The sequence below is a fragment of the Seriola dumerili genome, unplaced genomic scaffold (genome assembly GCF_002260705.1).
Source record: "Seriola dumerili isolate Sdu_G_001 unplaced genomic scaffold, Sdu_1.0 BDQW01000349.1, whole genome shotgun sequence".
Taxonomy (NCBI): domain Eukaryota; kingdom Metazoa; phylum Chordata; class Actinopteri; order Carangiformes; family Carangidae; genus Seriola; species Seriola dumerili.
Genome location: NW_019174604.1, coordinates 1,072,384 through 1,093,258, shown reverse-complemented (window position 1 = coordinate 1,093,258; position 20,875 = coordinate 1,072,384). Strand labels below are relative to the sequence as shown.

Below are 20,875 nucleotides of genomic sequence, written 5' to 3'. Positions count from 1 at the left end.
GCTTAGCTTCTCCTCTGAATGGATGTTTCCAATGTGGCTTCATTTGCTCGACAAATCATTCAGAACACAAACTACTTGTGTTCATTCACCTGCTGCTTAATGCTAAGCTAACTACAACCTGCTACATCTTGGTGTGGTCTGATGTCACTGAGCTGGATGTTTGTATGATGCTGCTTCATATTCTGATCAAACAGTTCATAAAGTCAAACATGTGGTCATGTGATCATAGTCAAATGATGTGTGTAAACTTGTCACCGTAGCAACAGTGGTTACATCACCTTAGAAAACAAACAGCACTACACTTGTGGGAACAGGATGTGAATTCCTCCTTACCAACAATCAATTAATCAAACAATCAAACAATCAATCAATCAATCACCTAAAATCTGTTTTCTAGAAGTTCTCTGAATGTGGAAAATATAAAGTAAATTAAAGTATAAACTTTGTGTGGATGTCTTCCATCTCTCCCATTAGACTTTCCAGATGTTGCCATGGTTACATGAGCAGAGGTTCTTTGTTACAGCAGCTGTCAGAGTCCAGATGTGGGGATGCTTTCTCATCGTCTCCGGTGGAGCTTCTGGAGTAGGGCTGTCCCAAGCGATTATTCTTTAAACGATTAATCTAGCGATTATTTTTTCAATTATTCGACTAATCTAACGATTATTTTTTTTATTAACCTAACAGTAATTTTATTGCAATTATTTTCCAGTTAGTCATTTAATATAACAATTTGCCCTGTCCAACACACACACACACAAATGAAGACGCACTTTGCAGAGTCTGCAGACTACCGCACTGTTGGTGTCAAGATTAAAGTATTCCCAAACTCTGGAGGACCGTGTGCGAGCCTTTTTGCCGCGTGTTGCTCCACACGCTCCGTCGTACTGCTGGTAGACGCCGCCATGTTGTTCAAATAGATTACACAGACGCAAATCATTCACGTAGTCAATGACTTCAATTACGTCACCGCGTTGTCCCAGTCCTTGCGCTGCGCTTGTATCCGGGTAAACTAAAGACGATGGATATAAACGGTCCCATTAGAAAGTTCCGGTTTTGTTCTATGAACATTTACCCTGTGTGGTTTTACACGACGCGTCGACACGAAAATTCCACGTCGAATAATTTTATAATCGACAACGTTGATTACGTCGGATAATCGTCCCAGCCCTATTCTGGAGTCTGTTGGGGCCCCGTCCAATCAGCGCTCGTCGCAATAAAGTGATAAAGAATCTGACACAAACGAAAAATGTACGAAATCTAAACATTTATTAATTCCAGATTTTTTTTTTATTATTAAAATTGAAAATACTTAAATTCCAAATGTTCACTTTAGTAGAATTTTCAAATTTATTATTTTTTTTAATTTTAAAATGTTGCAAGGTTTTGTGTTCTATGTCAGAATTCATGACATCACAGATGTTTTTGACACACGTACATGTTCATATATGTTATAACCTTACAGTGGTGCATGTCTGCAACACATGGTGACGTGTTCGAGGCTCGTACAGAGGTGGTTTCAGGACACTCCCTCCCCGCTGCAGCGTGCGACCAGCAGCCTCTTAATAATTGAACAAACGGCTTTGTAGTGTTTCCTTTGATGTGTTAAAATGGGCTTAATTTTTAAACAGAGCGTTTCGTAAATTAATCACCATACACAGAACGTCGGCTTTGATGATGTGGAACAGATGATGCATTCAGGGCAATAAAAATAAAACACTTTTCCGTTTTATCTCGCCTCAATCGGATGCAACTGCCAGTAGTCCAAATAATTAGGATTCTGGCCTCAGATTCAAATAGAGAAACAGATTCACCTCTGCAGTCCCAGTGGGATCGACTCTAAACACCACATTTAATGAAAAGCCGTTTGAAACGGTCGTTACAAGCGTTTGGTGACTAATGATGATGGTGCAGACTGAGCTCGGTTTCGACCTTGTCAGTGAATCTCCATCAGTCCACAGTTGGAAATACTCACTGTGTTATCTCCACATCAGCAGATTAATACTCTGTTTCACTGTGAGTCCATCAACAAGCTCATGCTCCTCAGAGGATGAACCCTAATCATTTCTCCTGTAGCGCCACCTTCAGGACAAAACCTTCACTCTTCACAAGAAATACCAACACCTGATGGACAAGTTGCTCCTGATCACATTCACACTGACTTGTGCTGCATTCATGTGCTCCTCGGACATTCCTGTTTCCTCAGTCGTTCTTCCGACTTTGATGTTTTGAAGTCAGAATGTGGAAACATGAGCCTCTCTTCTGATTGGCTGACTGTTTTCTGAGTGAGCCAATAAAAATATAGCAGATTTCAGGTAAAAACACTCAGAGAAAGGTTTGGATGGTGGGTCCAGGTGGGCGGGGCTTGGTGACTGCTTTGTTGTGACATCACAAAGTTCCAGAAGTCCTGACGGCTGGTTTTAAGGCTCAGTTTCTGAATACAGGCTGTGTGCATTTCTCTGTGGACTGAGGCTTTGATACTTTCACAGTATTAATATAGAAGCTAGAGCTGATCTATAATCACACTACACATGGACACAGACCTTTACACTGGAGGAGCTTTAAGCGTTCCCTTCATTGGACAAAAGTACACAGATATCAGTCAGTGGTCGTCTGATGTCCCACACAATTGTCCTGTTTCAGAAGGACGTAGGTCACGTGAAGAACATGAGACCTTTAACTCTGCTGCCGTGATCAGAAACTGGATCACATGTTTACAGATCTGAGGAGGTGTCAGGTCACCAGGAGGACTCAGTACTGCTGCTGATGAAGGAGCTGGAGACACTTTTGGTCTCAGTGGCTGTAAACAGTTAACAGTCCTGGACGCTCCGGTTTGACCTCAGTGCCCCCCCCCACCCCCCCAGCTCGGCCTTTTCCTGAGCTGATTTCCCATCGTGCAGACTTCCTCCCTCATGTGAAACTGCTAAGCTGAATAAACTGACTGGGTCGACCCCCGTGGCCACGAGGCCAAGTCTGCAAATCTCCCATCTGAGTGGCCCATGGGGAGGGGAGGGGGGAGGCTATTTAAAGACCCCGCTGATCAGGCAAAACACTCTCTGCTCACTCTGCTTCATTAGCTTGTCCCACATCCAGATCCTGTGACCGGTTTGATACCTGACCGTCCCCGAGGCGCAGGAATGTTTTGTTATGTGTGATCAGCTCACAGAGAGGGGTTTTAAACCTTTTTAAAGGTCTCAGTCTCTCACAGGGAGGGGGGGGGCCGGCCGAGACCAGGACCCTCTGTGGCTTCCACTGTTCCTGACCGTCCAGAGGAAACTATAATTACCCACACTTCTCCGTTTTCCCTCCTTTTCCTGATTAGGTTTGAAAGCTCCGTTAATAAAAATAAAAACAGGAGTTCTGTCAGTGACGTTGTTGGACAGAGTTCAAACATAAATCTATTTGAATTATTCAAATATTGTGAGCAGCTGCTGCACCTGTTGCATCATGGTCCTTATGCAAGAATCACAGTTCACCTTTAAGAGGATATATTAAAATTTGTAAAATTTGTAAAAATATCAATATATGTACAATTATTACATTTGCTTATGGAAAATCATATCGCCTCAGTGTTAACCATTTGTGGCTCATATTTTCTTTGTAAAACAAGTTTTTTACTCATATTTATCGAGTATAATCATCTTTTCAGCCTCAGTCTGTTTTAGTCTCCTCCATTTTAGGAGTTTGAATAAATAATGTAAGAATCCTGCTCAAAAAGGAAACACAGGTTTGTAATTTACAGTTTTATTTCAGTGGCATTAAAATAATTATTTCCCACCTAAAAAGTTTTTCAAGAAATGAGATGTTGGTGCAAACATGAAAGTGAAATTCTACAATCTGAACTCAACATGGTAAAATCACACGTATCATGTTTGTGTTTGTGTGTGTGCGTGTGTGTGTGTGTGTGTGTGTGTGTGTGTGTGTGTTTCAGTGCTAAGTGAATGATGTGGGAAATGTCGTCCATGCTGTCAGTTCATGTTTGTGTTTCCATTTGGGAAATGATCACATGATGGATCCCCCCTCCTCCTCCACGCTGTGGGAAGCAGCCACAGGAGATTTACAGGGGGATGGTGATGGTGGTGGTGATGGGGGGGGGGGGTTAAATCTGCAGGTAGGTCTAGAGGTTCATTAGGAGAAAGGCTGATGAAATCCTGATTTGGACACTCAGATATCGATCCCATAACAGTGAGAAAAATATTCAGAAAGTAATTTAATCCAAACATGATGTTCAGTGAAATTAAAATAAATTGATGCGACTGCTGGTGAAATTTAAATATTCTTCTCATTCAATTGTATTTTTATGATATATTTAACACACAGGGAAATTATGTCTGAGGTTTATATTCAATGCAATATTATGACACAATGCATCACATGATCTGCAGTTCCTCCTGTGGCCACTATGTGAAGAACACAGCACCGACAACAGTCGGTGGTCATGGTCTGTAGTTGGTGTGAAGACGTATATTGAACTGCATTAGTTACTAACCAAGGGACATTGACATTGTGAGGTCGTCACAATGTTGACCTTTGACCTTTGACAACCTAAATCAAATCATTAAACCAGACCAGTGTCAGCTCGACGGTCAGACTGGGAAATAAATTCAGCCTTGGACTGATCCACTGGGACCGGCCGCACAAATGACACTGATGGAGCCAGTAATAACCCTCATGGGTTAAAAACTTTATGTATGTTTTAATGGTCCATTGGCCGACCAGGATCTGATCCGTTAGTCCTCAGTCCAGTCATCTCACCTATGGGCGGAGCCTGTGTTTTTATAAACACTGGGGGGAGCAACAGTTCAACAGGAGGGACTCACATGCACTAACATGCACTCGCTACCAGACCAGCTACCAAAGCAAAGACCAGAGAAACTCAGATTACATCACACACAGAGGGGGTGTGGATTCGTTCTCTGCTCAGGACGCCATTACTCCACAATATCTTTGCTGCTGTATTAATATTTTAAAATCTAATTCAAAGAATCTTCAATATGTTTGATGATTGTTTAGGGAACTGAAATGAAGGCTTTTATAGACCTGCAGACTTCCTGTTCATCACCAGACTCAATGTAAAATCTACTGAATTTGTCCGTATGATAGTTTCTGTGTTTGAGGAGAAGAGATTTAAACTGAAACGCGACCTCTCTGTGACCCCGCTGTCTTTCACCTCCATCTTGTCATCCTCTCCTTCTGTAGATTTGCCTAAACGCAGCTCGTCTCTGAATCCTGTCCAGGATGCAAACAGCTCGCTGCTCCGGCACATTTGCCTGCAGCGTCTGAGCGAGGCCACGCTGGAAAAACAGGACGCATTGTTCACCACGCCCGCCTCCTCCCTCTCACTTCCTTTCTCTCTCTCTTTCCATCAGCTGACTGGGCGAGCGAGGGCATGGCCATACCCTGACGCCGTGAAGCCTGACGGGAGACGGGCCGGCAGCAGCGGAGCAGTGATACAGGCTGTGAGTAAGAGATGATGCTGCTGACTCACTGCTGGCCAGACACCAACATGATCACACATCTATCTGTTGTTGCTTCCCTGAATTCCTCGAGTCCTCACTGTGACCTTTACTTTACCATGATTTTCATTACAAATAGATCAAAATACACAAAACATAGAAAGATAAATAAAAGATTTCCTCCACTGAAGAAGAAACCAGGTTTTCATCTAAAAAGGCCTCAGACACAGAAAGAGACGAGACCAGAGCTCAGGTGGACTGGACTGAGGACTACAGCTCAGATCCTAGTCGGCCAGTGGACCATCAAAACATCCATAAAGTTTTTAAAGTCTTTACAGGCTCCATCAGTGTCAACGGTGTGACCAGTCCCAGTGGATCAGTCCAAGGCTGAATTTCTTTCCCAGTCCGATCGTGGAGCTGACACTGGTCTGGTGTACTGGGAGGAGAACCCTACGAGCTGCTAAAGGCTCCAGCAGGACTCAGAACTGGTTTTTATGCCTCTGTGCTGGCGACAGTCAGAGCCGCCGTTTTGTTTTCAGGTTTTCTGTCTGTCTCATTCTCGTGGACATGATATCTCAGTAACACCTTGAGGGAACTTCTTCAATTTTGGCAAAAATTTCCACCTGGACTCGAAGACAAACTGATCTGATTTTGGTGGTCAAAGGTCAAAGGTCAAGGATAGTGTGACCTCATAAGTCACTTTTTGGCCATAACTCAAAATTCACACTGATGGTTCATATTTTATGACTCTGGATAAACAGGGATGTAACCTGAAACTAGTCCAAGTTTTTTTCTGTTCTGTTTTTTCTGATCCAGACAGTCCTCAGCAGGAGTCTATTGTATTTTTAAGGACAACCAGCTGAGCAAATAGACAGACTATCGTTTTTGCAGTATACCATCTAAATCTTTCATCCAACAGGCTTCTTCAGTTCAGAGGTCTGAGGATCCAGAACTGAAGATGCCTCTTGGATGAGAGATGAAACGTCTTCATGTATCTGCAGCCAAGTCCAGATGCCCCTCGATCCAACTGAAATCTGCCAGTTCACAGAAATTATTTCAACCAGTTTCCAAATGAAATCAGCTTCTTTGAAGACATGATCATCTTGATACAAGAAAGAGCCGGAGACATGGTTTATGTTTTCTGTCTTCGCTGTGCTTGAATCATGAAAAATGAAACAGTTTTAAACATGTTTAAATATTCTCTCTGCACTGTTGTTCTTTGGTTTTTTTTGGGGACTCAGTTTCAGAGAGAAAAGACTTGGAAAAGACGAAATGCAGCTGCGCAAAAAAGACAAAAATGGGATTAAAATAAAAACAACTTGAAGAGCACAGACATGCGGCAATGTCAAACAGCATACACCAGACTTCACAGAAAAAAATTCTAATTCACTGTTAATGATCTGGATCTTCAACAAAATTTAATGGGTTCTTCTCTGGACCAGGTCCCAACCCTCCACCAAGTTCAGTGCAAATCGACTCAGAATTTTTTTGTGCTATCCTGCTCACAAATAAACAAACAGACAGAACCTCGTGACAGAGTTAAAGAAAAAACAAAATTATCTAATAGTTAAAGGTACAATAAAACAAGCGCAGGTAAGCGAATTAGAATAAAATCCACAGTCATACCACCATGACAGGCTTGTACTGTGAGATTCTCAGAGTTCAGACCGTCAGAGTGGGCCCTGAACGCAGCGGGAGAGCAGAGAGAGGTGGTTTCATGTTGAGTGTGGAGGTTTGTCCTCAGCTCAGCAGCAGTCTGAATGAAGGGAGGGGAGCTTCACAGTTTGCCTAGCAACAACAGCTGAATTCTGTGATTGGCTGTTGGGCTCGTGACGTCATGTGTGCCTAGTGCTGGGACTGGAATGCAAAAGAGGATTTAGCAACAGAGCTTCAGCACTTGTTGCTTCCATTCTGCAGAGAGTTCCTGTTTCACATCCTGGTATAACATTTTCACATGCTGCAATAAAATATTGTAGGTTCACTCTGACACGTGCTCCTGGTGTGGAGCAAGAAAACGTGTGATTAAAAATAAAAAGTCAGAAAAAATAATCTATAATATAAATAATTCATCTCCCAGAGTGAAGCCTGAGGCTGCAGCACTTGTTGAACCCCTGAAGGGACCTGAGCTCCGGCTGTCAGCTGGACTCCCTGCTCAGGGGTCCCTGCAGGCAGAGAGGAGGAGAGGGAAAGGAGAGCTCTCACTTCGCCTGCAATTCCAGGGCCCACATAGTAGATATCTTCTAATAAAGCATGCCAGGGTTATTTCGACCAAATTATATTAATGACTACAATTTATTCCCTAGATATCAAGGCTTCATGTTCTTATAAGTTCTCCATTTTCTAGTCTTGTCTACAAATGTTTGTTGGTGCTTGTTTTAATACATTTTCAACACGGTGGTGACAAACTGGCTGTAAAACCACCATAACTGGCTTTCATACCTAAATAAGATCCAAAATTAACACTGACACAGTTCAGCTCATTTGGCTAATGTTAGCTCGTACACCATGGGACAACAGTTCCAAACAGCAGTAACCGCTAATCTGTTAACACTGATGCTAGCTGCTTTGCTAAATGTCCTTGTTGGTCAGTTAGGAGGCTGGCAAAGACTTGTTACTGTTTGTTTGCAACTTTTAAATTTGTTTACATTTTGTTATTGCAATTTTATGTGAAGCACTTTGAGCTGCATCTCATTTATGAAATGTGCTTATATCAATCAAGTTATTATCATATTATTATTATCATCATCAAATTAGTTTTAATTTAATTTAATCATACTTTAAATTATATAATCACAAATTAAATTTATATATTTAAAATTTACAGTTTCTTAATTTCAGTATTTTTGTTCCTATTTACTTCTTTTATTAAACCATTTAACAGATTTTTATTATTGGTTGTAAAGGTGCCACAGTTATAACGACATTAAGTTTTTTTTTTATCTGACAGGATGTTGTTCAGTCCTCCTGCTGATGGCAGAAGCATGTGAAGCGGAGTGAGGCCTCTCCCTTCCACACACACAGACGATCTTCGTGCGTTAGCTCTGTGGATGAAGATAGGGGCACGGTGAGCATGCGCCCGAGGGGTCGTCGAAGAATCCAGTGAAGAGAGCCCCGGAGCACGAGCCGAGTGTCGGCGCTGACGTCACGATCCTACATTGAGAGCTCGAGCTGAGTTGTAAGCGCGAGCTTAGACGGAGGCGCGCCGAGGCAACGGACACAACGACGATGAACACCGGTCGGTGCGACTCTGCCGCTTTCTGACGGAAAATACAACCGTGTTTTTACTCTTTTTGTGGGTTATTTCTTCCTTCCAGCGACGTAAACAAGCCGACGGACATTTTGGAGAGTTGTACGTTCTCTTTGGGGAAACAACATGTCCTCCGCGGCGGTTGCTGCCTCCAGAAGGCAGTCCTGCTATCTGTGCGACTTGCCCCGCATGCCGTGGGCGATGATCTGGGATTTTACCGAGGCCGTGTGCCGCGGATGTGTCAACTACGAGGGGGCCGACCGGATTGAATTTGTTATCGAGACTGCCAGGCAGCTTAAGAGAGCACACGGCTTCCAGGACGGCCGCTCTCCGGGTCCGGGAAAGCCCCAGCACGCCGGGAAGGAGATCAACCACTCTGCTGGAGACCCGGGCTCCCGTCCGCCGCAGCCTCTGGACCGCTACCCGCTGTCTGACCGGCCGCCCCGGCTGGGACCGGAGTACCAGGCGGGCAGGCAGGCGAACGGCCTCCCGGTGCCGAACGGATTTCCAAAACCCGACGAGCCCCCGGAGCTGAACCGCCAAAGCCCCAACCCCCGCAGGACTAGCACGGTTCCTCCCAACCTAGTGCCTTTGGTGAACGGCGGCATACCTACCGTGCATCCGCTCAACGGCCGCCCGGCTCAGATGGGTCTGCCCGGGGCTCTGGTCGCACCGGGCCCCGGGGAACACGGCAAGCGTCCGGAGGAGCTGAAAGACAAACACAGGCCGGATAGCCTGTCGGACATGTCGGACAGCCACAAGGAGTGGATGGGCAAAGGCAAAACAGTGCGGGACATGATGGCGCTGCACACGTTCGACAGCAGGTTTAAAAAGGACCACGCCGCCATGCAGAGGGTGATGGGATATGAAACCGGTGCCACTTCCTCAAAGACAGGTACGACAACTTCTGGTTTTCCCAGCACTGGAATGTTTTCAACAGGCGCTATGAAAACAGGAAATGAAATAATGTGTCAGCGTGTTTTAGTGACGGCGCTCGGACCGACGGGCTCGGTGATGCCACGCTGCTGAAACGCACCCGTTCACCTCTGAGCAGCGGGGGCTTGGCAGAAAACAGCAGCGACATAAAAGACGCTTTATTGGCTCAGTGTGTTGAGAAATTTCCTGTCTGTCAGTATTCACTCGGGAGCATGCTGGAGAGTGCGTAGTGTTTGTGTGTAGTGTCGTGGTTGTGTTAACCCTCCCTCTTCCTCTTCCTCTTCCTCTTCCTCTTCCTCTGCCACAGACAGGGGGAAGCACCCGCGGAGCATGAAGAGGAAGGCCTCCCCCGAGCCAGACGGCGAAGGCAGCGCCCCCAAGATGAACGGCGGCGAGGGCCAGCCGTGGCTCCCCTCGCCCTCCGAGGTCCTGAAGATGCCCCCGGCTGCCCTGCCAGGCTTCTCGGCAGCTCCCCCCTCCACCATCTCCCCCCACTCCCGCACCACACCCCCTGAGGCCGCCACGGCGCAGAACGGTCAGTCCCCCATGGCGGCGCTCATCCTCGCCACTGACAACGCAGGCGGCACGGGCTCACCAAAGGATGCCAACCAGGTACACTCCACCACGGCAGGCGCGCGGCGGAATAGCGGCAGCCCGCTGTCGCCGTCCTCGGCCTCTCAGAGGAGGCTGGCCCAGAGGGAGGGACCGGTGAGCTCCAACCCCTCTGCTCCACACGCGCCCGGCGGCATGGACCCCCACGCGCCGCCGCCGCAGAGCATTCCAGACTCTTCCGTGCCGCCCGGCAGCGTGCCGCTGTGCTGCACCCTGTGCCACGAGCGGCTGGAGGACACGCACTTTGTCCAGTGCCCGTCGGTGCCCTCACACAAGTTCTGCTTCCCCTGCTCCCGGGAGAGCATCAAGCAGCAGGGCGCCACCGGGGAGGTGTACTGCCCCAGCGGCGAGCGGTGCCCGCTGGTCGGCTCCAACGTGCCCTGGGCCTTCATGCAAGGGGAAATAGCCACCATCTTGGCCGGGGACATAAAGGTAAAAAAGGAGAGGGACCCTTAAAATGTTCACCAGCTGTTTTTTTCTTGGAACATTTTTCCTTTTGTAATCCGACTACGGCAACTGCAGCAGGACAAAAACACCCAAATATAAATCATCCAGCACGCCCCAGAGAAACTGACAGACATGTACATATTGGACACAAGGGAAGTGTACACTTCGTAAACATGGCTGTATAATTTTTTGATTTTTCTTTTTCAATACATTGTGTTTCTATATTTTTGAAGATAAGAAGGTATGTACTCCTCATAACAGACTCCCCATCATCACACTTGTTTCTTTTCAGTCTCGGTGTACTTTAGGTCTGGAGACAGTCCCTGTCAAACATAGAATGTGACTAATCTGAGCACTTGGCAAAAAATTAATAAAAAAAAAACAACAAAAAACTAAGAAAATGCTTCTAGCTGTACATGTATGCACTTGTTTAAGAAAAAACTTGCCAAATACAGTTTCAGACCTTGTAATAATACCTCCAGTGTCTCTGTGGTTTGCTTATTTTCCACAATCAGCGAGCCAGGAGTTGGTCGGAGAGTCATGGTCTGATTGTGAATCAGTCATGATGCAATACCTTCCAACAGGAAAAAACCGGCTTCCAGGGAAGAGTGGGTGGAAGAGAAGTCAAGGAGAGAGAGGGAGGGAGGGAGGGGGTGAAGGCCGGGGTAGAAGTGTGTTGCATAAACATTTTGTACAGTAAATTACACGTAGGCGGACCGAGGTCGCTCTCTGCCGGGCCTCGTGTCCTGCGGCGGGGAGATACGGAGGGGCTAAAAATAGCCATGCGTGCCCTTGCTTGTGTCTCACCCCCCCCCCCCCCCGACAATACGTTTCTTCACTGTTGACTCTTCTTCTTTCCCTCGTGTTGCTCACCACCAACACATGGACCTGACATGTCCCGGCTGCTGGATGAATCCGCGCCCCGGCTCCAGTGAAAACACACCGGGGGACGTGAGGTCACGAGCGGCGGGACTCTTTGTTGCGTCGCCGGTTTTTTTTACCACAAAACCGAATCCAAACCAGCTTCATGAGACAAAACGGTTCCTGTCAGAGAGGATTTAAATGAGACGTGAATCTCGTTTATTTGATTTTTAATTTTTTTTAAAATTTTTTGCTAAAGCAGCACATATTTGCCACACCTGTGCTTTTATTTTGAAGGTGATATTCTACATAAAAATGTGGATATTTTTCTTTCCGGCTGATTATTATTATTTTTTTTTAACTTGAAGAAAAATAACACGGAGTACAGACGGGCCTCTCCGCCAGAGTATGGGGGGGGGTATATAAATGCCTTGCTCAGAGGTCACGTGCACCTCAGTGGAATTCCTGAGTCACGCCCCCCGCCCCCCCTTCCTCTCTTCTTCGTCTCTCTCCCTCCGCCCCCACCCGCCCCCGCCCGCGCCGCCCCCCGCTGCAATAACACGCCTTCCACTGTTCAAGGTTGATCACACAGAGAGCGGATGAATGGGGGCCTGTGTGTGTGTGTTTATACCGGGGCCCCCGTCGCTTTCAGCCGCCATTCAGAGCAGCAGCGGCGGCCCAGGAGGAGAAACATTAACCCCTTCCAGGTTCAGCTCGCATAAATAAAATACACTGATTTTGCTTTTAAACCTCAGTTTGCACATTTGCAAACATCTGGCATGAGAAGCTGGAGGAAGGATTTTCTTTTTCCTCCAGTTTTATTGGCTCATTTCTTGATACCTGAGCTTTGGAGATATAATCAGGATTTAACCCCCCTTTTTTTTTCTTCTTCCTGTTAATCCTCTTTCAAACATCACCTGGTTCCAGCCTCTCACCTGAAACATCACCCAGCAGTTTAAACCATTTTCCCGACAGGCAGATGAATCAACAGTGAAAATAATGTCTAGTTGCGTTTCCAAACCGCTGGATGCGTCAGAGTCCTCCAGTGTCGCCGGGTTGAATCAGTCCAGGTCAGCAGACAACAGGTCAGCTGTGCTGTGGATTATGTAATGTGTGTGTTTTTTTTTTTTCACTGATGAAATTCCTCTGACGTTCTTTCTGTGTTTGATGTGAAAGATCCTTCTTCAGTGTGAGTCACTGAGACTTTCAAACCGATACTTTAGTTCAGTGACCTTTCACCTCAACAATGTTGGCGGCTCGACTCCAACCCCGTAACAATATGGAGGCTAAATAATGTCTTATGGAGCACTTCTTATTTTACTGGTAACGATGGAACGTTCAGTTTACCACCACCTGTCTCTTTTCTCTCTTTCCTTTTTAACTCTTCCTCTTGTTGACCAGATGTCCGTGTACATTCTCCAGTTGTTGCCATGGATGCAAACTTTAAGCGCACAATCAGACGGAGAGCAAACGAGTGTCAGAGTGACGGGCTTTAATACGACAACATTTCAAATGTTTTAAAAACAATTTAACAACATTTATATTTTTATTTTCTTATGTCCACATGTTGGACACGACTGCTTTAGTCAAACTAAATGAAATATCTTCTTGTGAATTAAATACAGAACAAGAAGCAACATCATCAGTTAGAAGTTCTCTTAAATGAAAAGTGATGGGCTAAAACCTTGAAGCTCCTCCAGTGTAAAGGTCTGTGTCCATGTGTAGTGTGATTATAGATCAGCTCTAGCTTCTATATTAATACTGTGAAAGTATCAAAGCCTCAGTCCACAGAGAAATGCAGATAAATGAACCTGGTTCTTCAGACTCTGTCTCTCAGTCTGACGTTTTACACATTTAATTACTTTGAAACTAAAATCTGTCACTTCTTCAGCTGCTGGAAGTTTAATACAACAACTCAAGGTCCACTTACTAGCTTTTTCCAGAGCTTCATCTCCATGTGATGTATGATGAAGACACCGACCTGTTGTTACTAGAGCTGCTGAGAGGAGATGTGAAACTACACTGAGATGCTTTTTATATCTTCTGATGGATCAACACTTCAAAATAAAACACAGGAAGTGTAAAATATGGAGCTTTAACATCGTGTTAATCTACAGTACTGACATAACTACAGATGTTGAACCCTCCCAGCTGTGTTGTGGCCCCCTGAAGGACCACGGGCCTCATGTTGAGCTCTGACAGAAGCCACTGCAGTCTGCTGCTTTTTATAGCGCAGAAGAAAACTAACATACATTTATTTGCATCAGTGTTTCCTTCACTTTGCTTCTGCACGGACACTTTAACTTCACTTTGATCAGTTATTGTCTCAACACACAGCTGGCAACAACGCCGCCAAAATAAAATCCAGTCTGACTGTTAAAATGTTGATTTAAATGAACCTGGTTCTTCAGACTCTGTCTCTCAGGTTGATGTTGATCTTGTCAGTTTCTATTTTACACATTTAAATACTTTGAAAAACAAAAATCTCCCACAGTTTCTGTGATAATTAACTCAAGGGCCTCTTACTAGCTTTTTCTGCAGTGTCATCTCCATGTGAGTGGAGTGTGATGAAGACCATGAGGTGCAGTTGAATCTCTGGGGAAAGTGAGTTTCTTGTACTTGTGCTGGGGGGGCCACTGGGGCCCTTGAAGGGTTGATGAGTAGAGGAGCGGCTTCTACCTTCAGCTTTAAAGAAACAACTCAAACCCTCAGATGGTTAAAGCTTCAGTCTTCTTCTTTTGATGTCTGCCAGCCAATCAGACGGCTGGTCCAAACCAGATCCAGACCTCCTCCCTCCCTCCCTCTCCCTCTCAGGCCGGTTCATCGTTGGCGTGAGGTCGGCCTCAGATTCCAGCTCTTCCCTTTTCATCTCTCACCGAAACCCGACACCCAGAGGACCCGGGGAGCCGGTGGCCCGAGATTAATGGGTTTGCTCAAATTACGTGGCACACTCGGAGAAAAACTCTGGGTTTCTCCCCCCTCTTGCCCCCCCCCCCACTCTCTGTTCACTCTGTTTGTTCAGCTGTCTCTCACCCAGCGCTCTCCTCCTCCTCTTCCTGCCTCTGAAGTGCAGGATGAGGCTGGAGGAAACACGTCTTGAACTCGTTGGCTGCAGAACAGCAAACACACGGCGAGCAGGAACAACAAACTCAGCTGTTCTCCCACGAAAACACTGAAAACACTAGACGAGGAGGGGGTTCATTTGAGATTCATCCCTGATTGACCTCGCCCCCTCCCCCCGGTGGCTGCTTTTAATTGATTTCACACTTGAGAAGAGAGACTGTACCTGGACGGAACATCCAGTACATAAAGTCAGAGTTATGGTCAGGAGGTGAATCCCTCTCCCTGCAGGAGGCAACACTTTGTGGGTGAAGAGAACGGAGGTGATACAGTGGTACGGCTGGAAGAAGTATAATAATAATGTAGCACCACCGCCACGTGTAAAGGGCAGATGATGGTGTTTGAGATGAACTACCTCCTCTGTCTCTCTGTTCACTCCTCACTGGCTTCTTACCTTCTCCTTCTCCCCTGCCTGGAGCCTACCACCAGCTCAGGTAAGTGTGGGGGTGAGATAATCCTACACCTGCCTGTCCAAGCAGATCAACTCCCACCACTACATACGCAACCCCCCCCCCGTATCGCCAGTCTTCACTGCTGACAGGAGCTTGATGACACACATCGCCTGTTTCCCTTTACCTGACTGAGCTGATGATCACCATTTAACCCCCCCCCCCCCCCGAACACATCAACCAAAGATCAACCTCACAAACATTAATAGAAACATCCGACTAAATACTGATTAAAAAACAATAATGTGGCGGCTCAGGGCCGAGGGAACGGGAACAAATAATTATTATATTAACTATAATAATTATAATAATTTTCTCTTTGACCTCATCTGAGACAGTGTGAGGGCGAGGTCAGTTTTTCCTCTTTGTGTTGGGAATTTCTAAACATAAATATTAATATTACAATGTAAACATTGATTCTCATATGTCAGCAAGTCGTGATGGTTCAGGTCCGGTTCAGGTCCGGTTCAGGTCCGGTTCAGGTCCGGTTCAGGTCCGGTTCAGGTCTGGATGTACGACCCTCTGCTGCCATGTGACCTCACCATTAGCAACATGTGCTGCCGCGCTGGCTTCAGGATGTTCAGGGGGGGGGGGGGCTTATGTTTACCATGTGCTCCTGGGTCATTGTGTCCAAACGAGCAGCTCATACTGGCGGGGGCGGGGCCAGGGGCCCCTCTTCATGTGGAGTGTGTCCAAATCCAAACGCTGTTCAAAAGGTCAGCCAGCCCCCGCGTGAAAAACGACCCCGGCTCAGGCAGAACATGATGCAGTCTCACAATGGTCGGCCTGGCCCCCGCCAAGTCAGCACTTTCACAGATCTGCCCCCGGTCTTTAAAGACCCTGCCCCTCCAGAACAGCGTGTTCTGTCAGTTTCACTGCCTTCAATGGCGCATATCTGTCTTTCTTGCAAATCCTTTAAAATAAAAGTTGAAACTGTCGCTGTCAGACCGACATCACATCTTCAATAAAACTTTATTGTTCCTCTGGGGGCGTTCAGTCAGAGCAGCAGCTGCAGTGAGAGAATATGTGCATGGAAACTGAATGAATAAGCAACAAGAAACAACAGATCAGATAAGCAGCAGCGTTTACTGAGAAAAGGCAGATAGAGGAAATTCTGGTGGAAACTAAATCTGCCGATCTGACAGAGTTCATGGTGTGACCTGTATTTTCCAGATGACCTGAAGATGTTGGTGTTGATGGGGGGGGTTAAGTCAGATAAGACCTGTCATATGTTGTCTAGCTTCACTGACAAAAATCAAACCTTCTACAAAGTCTGCAGGACGGATCTGAGACAGGAAGGAGACGGATCCGGGGTCGTTTATAGGGACAGACGAGGTTCAGCTGGCGGTCGTCATCAAGGTGGAGCTCCAACTTCTCTCTGCATCTTTTTGTTTTGCGTCACAGATCTGCAGTGGGTTGTATAACACACTGAATCTGCTCTATGAAGCTTCATGTGCAGGTTTGGTCGAGCAGAACGTTTCCTCCCTGTTCCAAATTCTTTTGTGTTAAATCAGTAATTTGAGTTAATTATTACAAATAATAGAGAACAATTCGTTTTAGTTCCACACAGTTCAAGTTCACTCTGTTGTGAAGATGATGATGATGATGATGATGGTGATGATGATGATTATCATGATGATGATGATGATGATGTTTGTGCTTCAATACTCTGTTTTATTGATGCCTTTTTAAACAAATGAGATAAATGAACATTGCATGGCTTTCTTCAGTCTCTCCTTAAAGCTCCTCCAGTGTAAAGGTCTGTGTCCATGTGTAGTGTGATTATAGATCAGCTCTAGCTTCTATATTAATACTGTGAAAGTATCAAAGCCTCAGTCCACAGAGAAATGCACACAGCCTGTATTCAGAAACTGAGCCTTAAAACCAGCCGTCAGGACTTCTGGAACTTTGTGATGTCACAACAAAGCAGTCACCAAGCCCCGCCCACCTGGACCCACCATCCAAACCTTGCAGGATTTGGTTTCTCTGAGTGTTTTTACCTGAAATCTGCTATATTTTTATTGGATCACTCAGAAAACAGTGAGCCAATCAGAAGAGAGGCTCAGAGCTGTGCAAGAACCTCACCAAAATAAAATCCAGTCTGACTGTTATAATGTTGATTTAAATAAACCTGGTTCTTCAGACTTTGTCTCTCAGTCTGACATTGATCTCGTCAGTTTCTGTTTTACATGTTTAATGACTTTGACTGCAGGATAGTTGCTGCTGCTGTAACAACACACACAAAAAAAGAAAAGATCGCCATCGGCGGCAAAAAACCGTGATCTCTCTCTCTCCTGAGAAACAAAGCAAAGAAGCCAAACGTCTTAAACTTCAATGTCTTGATAAAGAAACCTGAAAGTGGAGCTCTGTGATCACAGAAATCAGATTATGTTTCTGACCAATGACTCTTCAGGATTTAGTTCTAATTCTTTCTTTTATTTCAAGCTCATGTTCCTGTGATTGGATCTGCATGAGAACATCTGGTGGATGTCACCACAGCTGGTGATCGGCCCCGAGGCGATGAGGGATTTTACCTCGACATGACAACTGTAAAGCGGCAGCTAAAAGTCGCTCCTGTCCTGACTGCAGCAGGAAAGAGGGGGGGGGGGTATCTGAGGGGGGGTATATGGGGTTGCAGAGGGTCAGACCCAGCAGCTGCACTCTCTATAATTAGCCGTGGAGGTGGGCAGAGGCTCCTGTGCCATTAATCAGTGAACTCCCAGCAGCCAGCACCAAGAAAGGAACGCGGCGCCGTGTCGACTCTTTATCTGGAAAAGAGGTTTACGGAGCGAAGGCCCAAATATAGCAGCCAACGCCGAGAGCTGCGGCCCTGTTGCCTGGATATCCCTGCTGGAAGGTAAACAGAGGGGATGCTGGATTTGCCACGTCAATGAGCTGGCAGGAAGTAAAGGCCACAGTGAGGGGGGAGGAGGAGGAGGGGGGGAGGCGATCCCTTTCATCCAGGCTGATACTCTCTAACCTGAGAGCAGCAGGCTGGAGAGGCGTTTTTTACAGTAGAGCCGAGGGGTTTAGAAGCGGCGCGCTCCTTATCTGGCCGACAGTTTTATTACGCAGCAGACGGAGCGAATCTGATATCGATCACATCAGACCTGCAGAGATAAAACAGACAGGAAGCCTCTCTCTGCTGCAGCATCCAGAGCCACAGCGCACAGGTGAGGACGAGCAGACACAACACCTGGAAACAAAGAAACTGCAGGCACAGTCATCCAGACAAGAAACGGAAAAAATGAAATATCAGAGGTAAAACTGAAAACAAAACTGAAATCTGGATGATGTATGTTTTCAGGTGCCCACCGAGATCTTTATCCTCTGAGGTGAGTCAGCTCTGAAGTGTCTGAGCTCAGTGACTCCGTCTACAGATAAACACCATCTTACCATGAAGTTCACCGCTGAGGTTTCCTGGTACGACGCCAGGAAGCCGAGACACGCAGCAGCGTTTAAAGAAAACAGAAATCAGTGGAAAATAAAAGCTGGACATGTACAAGTATGTAACAATATATAAAACAATATGTAATAATAACATACTTGAATCTCTCCGCCAATCAGACTAGTTCCCTGTTTATCCAGAGTCAGAGAAAATATGAACCATCTGTGTGACCTTGACCTTTGACCTTTGACAATCAAACTCTACTCAGTTCATCCTTGAGTCCCAGTGAATATTTCTGCCAAATTTGAAGAAGTTCTGTGAAGGCGTTACGGAGATGTCGTGTCCACGAGAATGAGACGGACGGACGTGAAGACAAAATGGCCGCCGTTCTGACCGTCTGAGAAACAGAGGTTTAAAACTGAGACAGAGTGAGACATCCTCATGGTGTCGTCTTTTCACTTGTGCTGGTGTATTGATCTGGTTTGTGTTTCAGCTCGTCCTGGCCGACCTCAGTGTAGACGGGGCGTCAGCTGACGGGGTTACCTGTCTGCTCCAGACTGTCTCACCTGGTGAACGTGTTCACTCTCACTTCCAGCTGCTGAACCGGTTTATGTTTGGACCCTTTTGTTTTGACATTTGTTTCATTTCCTGTTTTATTTTGTATTACTCCCCTTGTGTGTCTCGTGGTTATTTTACTTCCTGTCTTTGTCTTGTGTTTCCCTCCTGGTTGATTGTTGGCCCCGCCCTGATGTGTTTCACCTGTGTTCAGTCACCTGTGCCTCCCTGGTGTGTATTTAGTCTCTGTCTCTGTCACGATGAATTTTCACATAGAACATGTTGTGAGTGTTCAATGTGAAAATAATGTTATGTTTAAAACCCTTTTTCCAGCTGCTTTTCCTTTTCCTGTTAGCTAATAGATTAGCTTAGCCATTTAGCTTCTCCTGTTAGCCTTTCTGTGACACACTGGGCTTCAGTGCTGGTCCAATCCCAATTGGACATGGGATGTAACAGGGTCTCTGATTGGTTGGAGAGCCAACCAGCACTGACGGCCCAGAGTGTCACAGAGAGGCTAACAGGAGAAGCTAAATGGCTAAGCTAATTGATTAGCTTATAGGAAAAGCAGCTGGAAAAAGGAAATTGAAGATTAGCTTAGCTCACATTTTTAAATGTCTTTTCAAACAGTTTTTCAAATTCTATCATTTACTCATAAATTAATAAATATATTAATAACTGGTTTATTTAATGAGAGTTTATGCTCTTTAATAAATCCATGTTTAAATCTGAAGTATTTATTGAATATTAATCGTTCATTTATAAATTCTTTTTACGATCCCTATTTAACGTCTATTGAAATATGAAGTGAATGTTTTATTAGTTTGTCAGTGACGTCGCTGCTCCATGTTCTCTCTTTGTTTAAAGAGTTTTCTCTGTCGTTCATCTGGTCTGTGGAGCGTCAGGTCTTCTTCCCTCCTCTTCCCCTGAGCTTCGTGTTTCATCTGCTTTTTGGAAACAGCTCTGAGACCTGCTCTTTAAAGGGGGGGGGCCGTCCCTCCCTTCCTCCCTCCCCCCCTCCCATCCTTCCGGCCCCTCTGTTTAGCCTCAGCTTTGAGCGTTAGCTTTTAAATACAGTGTGGTTTGTGCTGCAGGGTGGAGCTGGGCTCTCAGCCGTGTTGTGGGGGGGCCGTGGTGGTGGTGGGGTCTTCCTCAGATCTGCTTTGTAATTAACCCCCCCCCCCGCAGCAGCTTCCCCTCCGACCGTCCTCTGGTAAATGTGTAACAGCTGCTCAGCACTTTCAACCCGGCGCTTAATATTTGGGTTGTTTCCCAAATCAAAGTCCAACCTTTGAACCCCCCCCCCCCTCCGCCCCCCTCCCTGCTATATTTGATCTGTGTGCTGACGTCAGCTCGCGTCCTCTTATCTCCACATTCAGGAGNCGTCTATTGAAATATGAAGTGAATGTTTTATTAGTTTGTCAGTGACGTCGCTGCTCCATGTTCTCTCTTTGTTTAAAGAGTTTTCTCTGTCGTTCATCTGGTCTGTGGAGCGTCAGGTCTTCTTCCCTCCTCTTCCCCTGAGCTTCGTGTTTCATCTGCTTTTTGGAAACAGCTCTGAGACCTGCTCTTTAAAGGGGGGGGGCCGTCCCTCCCTTCCTCCCTCCCTCCCTCCCATCCTTCCGGCCCCTCTGTTTAGCCTCAGCTTTGAGCGTTAGCTTTTAAATACAGTGTGGTTTGTGCTGCAGGGTGGAGCTGGGCTCTCAGCCGTGTTGTGGGGGGGCCGTGGTGGTGGTGGGGTCTTCCTCAGATCTGCTTTGTAATTAACCCCCCCCCCCCCCGCCCCTTCCCCCCCGCCCGCCCTCGCGTA

General features: G+C 46.2%; 1 protein-coding gene across 1 annotated transcript; it reads left to right on the top strand.

Annotated features, from left to right (window-relative positions):
• Nucleotides 1–8,582: 8,582 nt before the first annotated feature.
• On the top strand, nucleotides 8,583–11,156 carry LOC111232944 (interferon regulatory factor 2-binding protein 2-B-like). Its single transcript, XM_022760653.1, has 2 exons — nucleotides 8,583–9,595; nucleotides 9,944–11,156. The coding sequence occupies exons 1-2, from the start codon at nucleotides 8,827–8,829 to the stop codon at nucleotides 10,702–10,704; spliced, it is 1,530 nt and encodes a 509-aa protein (XP_022616374.1). The 5' UTR covers nucleotides 8,583–8,826; the 3' UTR covers nucleotides 10,705–11,156.
• The last annotated feature ends 9,719 nt before the right edge of the window (nucleotides 11,157–20,875 follow it).